The sequence below is a fragment of the Chelon labrosus genome (assembly GCF_963514085.1).
Source record: "Chelon labrosus genome assembly, chromosome: 10".
NCBI lineage: Eukaryota > Metazoa > Chordata > Actinopteri > Mugiliformes > Mugilidae > Chelon > Chelon labrosus.
Genome location: NC_140360.1, coordinates 7,802,041 through 7,810,862, shown reverse-complemented (window position 1 = coordinate 7,810,862; position 8,822 = coordinate 7,802,041). Strand labels below are relative to the sequence as shown.

Genomic DNA, 8,822 nt, shown 5'->3' with positions numbered 1-8,822 from the left:
ACCTTCTTCCATTGCTCCATGGTCCAGTTCTGACACTCTTGCATCCATTGCAGGAGTTTTCATCAGCGGACAGGGGTCGGCATGGACACCCTGACTGGTACATACAAAACTATCTTTGATGCTCTGTATGTTCTGACACTTGACTTTCAGATCAAGCATTAACTTTTTCAGCACTTCCGAGAAACGGTAGACCACACCACGCCAACCTTCTCTCCACATTTGCATCAGTGAGCCTTGGCCATCCATGACCCTGTCACCCCGAACACAAGAGCTGCAGGTTTGGAGATTCTCTGATCCGGTCGTCTAGCCATTGAGCCTGGTTGGGCCTGGTCAGAGCTGTTCAAATGATTCATCAACTCTGAGGATTGATCACTTGCTGCCTAACATGTCCCTGACAGGTGCCACGGTATTATTCACTTTACCAGTTACCATTCTGACCAGGAGCCTATAATGTTGTAGCTGATGGGTGTAGCTGTAAACCCCAGCTTTACTAGTTAGCTGAGAAGTGCAAACACAAGGCAGAATTGTGAGTACATTTCTAGTCTCAAATAATTTCCAATAAGTTCTGTTTGAAATTGTGAACTGATGCCTATCGAACTGAAATGGGAGGCTGCTGAGCTTGATCTGTGGGATTTAATTTATTCTCTTACCTCAGTTAAGTTTTCAGCTGATGTGAGGTAAGTGAAATTAATTTTCCACTGGAATGAAGTTGATAATAAACCACTAATAACGATGAAACGTCACGTGAAAGGCGTCAAAAAGAAAAATGGTGCTTTTAATTGAAACTAAGTTAGCAGTCCCATTGCTCCACAAAGGGAAAAGGTAGTAAGACTCTTGGAATTAAGCAATGTCAGATGATGACGTCTGTATGGGAGGAACAGCAGTGGAAATGGTTTCACTGATTCCTGACAGACTCCTGACTCAGCTCAGATTTAGAGGTATCAAGAACTAACCCCTAACTGTATTTTAAAGAGCTGAGTGGAGTCCTGAACAGGAAGTGACCCCTGCTCTGAAGGCCTGAAAGAAACTTAAGGATGTGCTGGCTGAGGCATTAGCAAAATGTCATTATAGACATGACAATATGGGACACTTGGGTTTTAAAATATTTTAATCTATTTATTTATTGGTTTATTTTTAAATAGAAATACAAAACATAACAAACTAGGACATATAAATGTAGGAACTAGTGTATTGAAAAAACGCTTGCACTGGTGGGTATTTCAATGCCAGTTTTACTATTAGTAAACTCAGCATCTCTTCGACTAGTTTTAGGTGGACAAAATAATACACATTTGCTTTGCATTTAATCGAATGAGTTTTATGTTTTAACAGCTTTTAAATTTAAATCCAACAAATGCATCCTTCCTAAAATGAGACAAAAATGCGGTCTAAACCTTGAGTGTTGGAGAACGTTGACTTTTACAGATTCAACCGTGAACGTTTCTTTCCAACGGCTAGAAACCAACGGACGCCCCGCCCACCGCGCGACGTCAGCCTTCCCCTCCTCCTCCTCGTCTCCGCTGCTAGCACAGTTAGCATTAGCACGCTAACCTCCAGCAGCTGTCGGTGGCAGTCAGTCAGCCAGCCTGTCAGCCCGAGTGGTGGTGCATTTGTAAATCCTCTCCTCCTCCTCCTTCTTCCCCTCCGTTAAAACAAAAAAAAAAAAAAAGAGGACGGGCCAGGTCGTTTCCTCGGGCCCCAGCTGCTTTACATCTACGGGCTAACTGCGGTAGAACATTGTCGTCCTCGCCGTCACGACAGGAAGAAGCCCTGGGACATGGCCAGACCAGAACAAGTCCTGGTGCTAGAGCCACAACACGAACTGAAATTCAGAGGTAACGCTGAAGCGGAGGGCAGGGCCGGGGATAGGTAGCTAGGGTAGAAAGCCGTCATTTGCAGGGAGTGTGTCGATTTTTTTGTATTAACCAGCAGCCGTTTGCTGACGTTTCCTTAGCTGTAGTTAAATAAGACAAAAACTAGACGCGGTCTTTATTGTGTATACGACAGTTCGGGTGGTGACAGGTGAAACGACACTGTGTGCGACGATGCTAGCTAGTTGGCTAGCTAGGTAGCATTAAGCTAATCTCACTAGCAAGGCAACACTGCTAGCTGTCATTGCAGCGTCAGAGCAGGCCCTCCTTACCTGCCCTCTAATTTAATTCCTACAGTTTTTATATGTCTTATCCGGACACCATGCAAGACATTATCTTGACATTTATTTCTTGCGCCTTCTACTCCTCCTTCTACACCCCGGCTGCTACGAAGTGGCTATTCTAGCATTTTCTTCCATCAGGGTGTCGCTGCTTAGCCTTATTACCATGCTTATTTCACAATATTATCAGCTAGTAACCTGTGATTGAGAGCTCTAACGTGGACTCCCATTGTATAACCCGAATTCCTTTCCAGCTTTTACCAATATCCAAAGCGCAACGATTATGAAAAAAAAAAAAAAAAAACAGACCGAGCTGGATAATGGCTGTTTTCTTAGATAATTGCCTCTGGGTGTCATGTTGCTGTAAGAAATGGGGCCAATTGATGGGTGCTGGGATCCGTTAGTAGGAGGCTTTTCCATTGATTGATTGATGTTTGCAGAACTGTGAATGCAAAGACGAGCCGGGAGAAGATGCATCCACCCTCTTTATTACTGATGCACAGAGTGAAAAATAAAATAAAAATGAATGTGTCAGAAGAGGTTGAATATTTACTGTAGTAATTAAACATAGATAGTGGTGAGTTTAATGCTACATGGGCCAAAAGAAAACGTAAAACATCCATCAATGAAGTTTTCTACATTGGCTCAGGGCGGGGCATGAATAATAAAGCAACCGCTTACACACTTTGCTGCTCTTTCTACCGTTTTAATGTTTAATTTGAAATGTTTACGTCAAGTTTCTTGGGAGTCCCACACATCCAGTCCATGTGGACGCCCAATATGTGTATGCACTTTATCAAACGAGTCTTGGTAGAAGCCCTACTTTGTTTGTTTTTTAAGGTCTGAGCCTTGCATACGAGTGACTACACCCGCTGCTTCTTTCGTTTCTGTGTCCTCCTCAGGCCCATTTACAGATGTTGTCACTGCCACTCTGAAGCTCACCAACCCCACAGATAGAAATGTGTGTTTCAAAGTTAAGACAACCGCACCTCGCAGATACTGTGTGCGCCCAAACAGTGGCATCATTGACGCCGGATCCTCCGTCAATGTATCTGGTTCGTAAAAACATTTTTTTTTCTGCAACTTTATAGTGTATAGATGATCTCTCTTGCCTTTTCTCTCTAAATTGTGTATCTGGTATCTAGGGAAAAAGGCACAGCAGCAGCAGCAACACAAAAGTGTAATCCTCGTAAAGCTATATCAAGCTCTCAAGTTAATCAGAGTCTTGGATAAAAATCCAGGGTAGGGATCTAGACACGTATGATTGCATTGACAGTATACAGCACCCGTTATAGATCAGTAAATGCTGCAGCCAGCATGTATTGTGTTTCAGGACTAAAATAAACCTATTAGCCTCCATTCCACCAGCCACTGATGCAGCAGTAGCCACTTGAGGTTTGAAATATTGTTGAGAAAATGCTCAGGAAGTATTTCTGTAAAGGTTTAGCGGGAGCATGGTTGCTTTAATCTGCAGGAAAGAAAAAATTATGTAGAAAATACCCACACGGTGTTATCTTGTTCTAAATTAATGGTGAATTAAAGAAGAAATCTGTTTTTTTAACAAAGAAATAACTGCAGACATTGTTAGTGAGAACACATTAAATATCCTAGAATAATAAAAGGGAATCATAGTTTTCTACAGCACCTAATATATGTTGCACATATGTTCACTGAACGGTGAATATTTGTGATTTCCGACTGAAGGCTTCATGACTCGGTGAGGACGACAAGCTTCGTAAAATAGTTTGTGATTTGTCTCCGTTCCTCTTCATCAATATTTGACTGATAATACTTCCATGTTTCCATAATTTCTCTTGCTTTAATTGAAATATCAGCAATCCATGTACTCTTCAGCATTTCAGGAATAACGAGGAGCAGGCCGGTCATGGTGTAACCCAAATCATAAACCTCACTGGTTGTGTAATACTTGTTATGGGGCAATACAGGAAGTCACTCTAATGTTGTCGCTCTCCGTTCTGTCATTGTTTTCGTTCACAGTTATGCTGCAGCCTTTTGACTACGACCCCAATGAAAAGAGTAAACACAAATTCATGGTGCAGTCCATGCTGGCTCCGTACGACATGACTGACATGGAGGGAGTTGTGAGTACCTTTTGATTTAAGGTCCTTGTGTTTATCAGATTAGCTGGAAATGTCACAGAAGAAGACGCTTTTTCTCAGCTTTTACTGAAAACACAGAATTGATTCAGTAGAAGAAGATGCCAACCGAAAGATAAACCATCAGATCAAGCGTTTACATGAATCACATTATGAAAGGTTTACACCAGCCCTCTCAGTATGTTACGTTGTTACTCTGTTTATTAGAGGAACATTAGTGTCTATGTCTTTCAGTAACCTACCTCCATTAACTCTTGAATATTGCAGCTTATCTTGGCCTCTCACTGTGCAGAAGCTATTATAATACACAAGGACAAAGCCTCATAATTATAATTTAGCTCTGTTTCCGTTGACGTGTGGACTTACCGGAGATGAAACGCTCTGAACTCTTCTTTTCTCTTTCGACAGTGGAAGGAAGCAAAGCCTGAAGAGCTGATGGATTCAAAGTTGAGATGTGCTTTTGAGATGCCTCTAGAAAATGACAAAACTGTAAGTCTAGGTCTTGTCGGTTCATAGTTATTGCACAATAGTCACAATGTCTCACATCTCCATGTGTTATGCAAGCCTGTGGAGCTTCACTGATTTAAATAACTACGACCAGTCATTGTAGGTTTAAAGATCACCTCGTCAGTTGCCTGTCCACATACAGCACGTCACCCATTACATGATTAAATATATTCTTTTTTCATTTATGATTTATTTGTGTGTACTTTCATCTCACCACCTGCCTCGTGTCTGCATGTCTCTTCACCCCCCCCCCTTCCTCATCTTACCCACCCACCCAACCACCCACCCAACCACCCCCATCCTCGCTCTCTCTCCACAGCAAGAGAGTGAAACTGTGTCTTCCTCTACCTCTGTTAAGACCGAGCACTCCGCACTGCCCAAGTCAGCCAGCGCCTCGCTGGACGACGGAGAGGTGAAGAAGATCATGGAGGAGTGCAAGCGGCTGCAGATGGAGGTGCAGAGGCTACGGGAAGAAAACAAACAGATCAGGGTGAGACGCGCTAAAACAAATAAAAAAGAGACGGTGTGGCTGCGTTTTCTCTCGGGCTTGTAGTTTCTGCTTTAGCGCCGCCTCTATTGTACACACTAAACTAGTTGTGAGTTGAGAAAAGAGTCAACTGAAGCAAACTGAGGGGGGGGGAAGTGGGTCTTGAAATGACGTAAACCTTTACTGTCTGAGAGCGAAGCAGAAAAATCTAGCTTTTGGTTTGTCTCATATCGTCCCACTCAGTGTGAGTAATTTACTTCCGTACAGTTCTGCAGAAGTTAAAAGCGAACGTTGTTTAAATATCCAAATATTTATAATACTATTCCGACCTATAACGCATACGCGGTCGACACCAGTGCCAGGAACACCGTTCTCCTCCAGCCTCTACCTGATTAAATTAAAAATGGATAGCCCTCTCTTGCATTTGGCAGAGCTTCAATCCAGAGGCTCCTCTCTCCTGTGCATAGCAGCGTTGCCAGCTATTTGCAAGGAGAGTAGCTTTTGGCTGGTGGGCCTGCATCTAGAAGTCACCACGTGATGTAATATCTGCTTTCTCTATTTGTGTATTAAGTCTTGAAGGGGACGAGCAACAAGTTGTTTAAAGTTGTCCAGTGATTTGTGCAGGAGTGTATGAAGTTGGATATATTTTTGGACAGAAATAAGGATCCAGTGAATAAGACGTGGGTGAAATTTATGTTTTGTTAACCAAAGTTTTTCCAAGCGTTTACCCAAGGGCCAGGTTTTTATCCCTGTTTTATGTCTGTTACCGGAACAGCAGCGAGTCGGTTATACACCGATCAGCCGTAACATTATGACATATTAGGCAGCAAATGGACATTTTGTCCTCAAAAGTTGATGTTAGGAGGAAAAATGGAACAAGTGGAAGGACTTTTTTTCTTTTTTATGAGGCTGTGTGGCTGCAGACCAGTCAGGGTGTCCAAGCTGACTCTCTGTCCACTGCTGAGAGCTCCTACAGTGGACGTGTGAGCATCAGATAAATGGTCTGATGAATCGTGTTTGCTTTTGGATCATATGGATGGCCGGGTGCTGCATGTGCACCGCTTATCTGTGGAACATACAGCACCAGGATGCATTATGGGAAGAAGGCAAAGCAGTGGAGACAGTGGGATGCTTTGGACAACGTCCTGCTGAGAGACCTTGGTTCCAGCTTACATATGGATTGTATTTTGACACGTAGTATATATCTACTATATCTGTTTGCTAACATTAGCGCCGAACACAAAGGGTTCTGTGAGAAATATATGCGTTGAGTGGGAAATTGAAAAATCCATGTTACTTATAGCCAGTAAAGTACGTGTTGGAGATCTTAAAGTGTCTTGATTGGGTTCTCTTTACGTCACAGGAGGACGACGGCCTGCGGAAGAGAAAGGTGACATCAGAGGGCGCCTCTCACTCCTCCTCCGGCATGGCGACCACGGCCATGAGAGACGAAGGCCTGAGCACCCGCGTCCTGGCGCTGTGCGTGCTCTTCTTTGTGATCGGAGTCATCGTTGGCAAGCTGGCCCTGTAGAGACACAGACGGACAGAGCACAGTGACGGACGGATGGACGGACGGACCGCGTGCTCGGGAGGACACGTGTCAATGACGGCAACGGGGGATGTCTTCTGGGTTTATGTTGATCTGTTGTTTTTTTTTTTCTTTAACATTTAAGGCAATATCATGATGGCTTGTTTGGAGGAGAAGTAATTTAAAGTATAAAAAGTAAACGAAGGAAGGCAGTCCCAAGTTAAACCATGATTGCGAGCATTTACGTCACTGGTCCTGCCTTTTATTATTATTATTATTTTTTTTTTTGTGAAATAATCACCACCTTTGATCTGTTCTTTCCGTCCATCTTCCTAAATGATCTTCCCCAACTTGCACAGGTAACAGTTAGTGGTGAGTGGAAGTAGTGGCTTCAAACTGGTTGAATGTCTTTCATTGATTCCTTATCGCTTCTTAAAGTTCCACACTCACGTCGTCTATAAGAAAGCTCCTCATCCGATAATCTCTCTTTCACTTATTACCGATGAAATGCAAGGAGAGCTGAAAACACGTGATCAGTGAAAGACTCAAACTTGATGTATTGTCTTCAGAGCAGTTTGCGGTTAAAATAAGAGCCAGTAGAAGCCGCTTGTGTGTGTGTGGGTGGGCGTGTGTGTATGTTGTTGTCTTGTTGATTTTCTTTTTCTTTTTTGTGCCTCCTGCAGGAGCGACTTGACTGTGTGTGTGTGTGGATGTTTTTATGTGAGGAGACCACAAACGGTGATATCACAGGCTGTTTTAGAACAAAAGGAAGAGGGGCTGGTTTAAAAAGAAAAACTGTCATCCAAACAGATTTCCTGTACACGAGAGAAAGAAAGAAAGAAAAAAAAAAAAAAATGGGGGTGTTTGTTGAAAATCTAGTTCAAACTTCTGATTATTTCTGTCGGATGTCCAGACCGAGGAGAAATTCAATAAATCCACTTTTTGGGCCATTTGTAGAAGTACGACTCTTTAAAATTTACAATGATGATAATGAATTAATGCTGCACAGTTCAAATACAAAGTGGTTATTTAGTCTATAAAATTAATTCCTAAAATAATTAAACCTTCAGGTTGAGAAAACGACCTAATTTCCGACTTAAATCCGTGTCATCTACAGCACATATATATATATAACAATAATGTCGGCCACATCTTTTAATTTCGCCGAAGGAATATTATTATTATTATAATTATTATTATTTTTATTTGTGTCCTCTAGTGTATTACAGCAGTTGTTTGCTCTTTTTCCTGTATTACCATGTAGCCACAATGCTTCTGTTTATAATAATCAAATGCACTATATTCAGTTGTGCACTCTGCATGAAATGGCCGGGATTTATTATATTTTATTTTTTGAGTGTTGGCAATTATATTAGCTGAAACAAACAAACAAACAAACAAAACAAAAAAATTGTCTTTTCAAAAAGGGACCATCTTGAGTCTGGTTTATCAGTTTGTGTGCGTGTTTTTTTTTCTCTTTCCATCACCTTTTCTTTTCTGTTGGGCTCTGGTGGTTTTGAGATAACACAGCTGTATTATCCTGGCTATCACGTGACCGTCTCGGCAAACTAAAAAGAATAAATATCTGCGCCTTTTTTTTTTTTTTTTTCCTTTTTCTTTTTTTTTCTGTTGCCCTTTTGGGGGGGGAGCAGAGAGACGTGTGGATGGGGGCAGCTGTGAAGAGGACTGACCTGTGAATACACACTACATGAAAGAAAAATAAATTAAACGACAACAACGACGACAAAAAAATAAAAAAGGCATCAGCGCTTCAGACCACACCTGCAGAGATACAGTCACAACAATGTAACCACACAGTAATTGGATACTCTTTTTGTATGTACATAAAAATAAAAAAATAAATACACGTCAAAAGATAACTGGCAAAGTTATTAAAATATTGTTGTAAAGGAAGAAATTAAACGACCACCATGGATCATGTAGCATCGTAATGGATTAAAATACATAAACCCCCTAATGTGTGTGTTTGTGAAGAGTTTACTTTCTTATTTAGTTGCTGCAAAGTGTGTC

At 41.8% G+C, this 8,822-nt stretch overlaps 1 protein-coding gene across 1 annotated transcript; it reads left to right on the top strand.

Moving 5' to 3' along the window:
* Nucleotides 1-1,528: 1,528 nt before the first annotated feature.
* On the top strand, nt 1,529-7,750 carry LOC311494477 (vesicle-associated membrane protein-associated protein B-like). Its single transcript, XM_084553543.1, has 6 exons — nt 1,529-1,835; nt 3,055-3,207; nt 4,151-4,254; nt 4,678-4,758; nt 5,096-5,266; nt 6,627-7,750. Exons 1-6 carry the CDS (start codon nt 1,778-1,780, stop codon nt 6,792-6,794), a joined length of 735 nt encoding a protein of 244 aa, XP_084409669.1. The 5' UTR covers nt 1,529-1,777; the 3' UTR covers nt 6,795-7,750.
* The last annotated feature ends 1,072 nt before the right edge of the window (nt 7,751-8,822 follow it).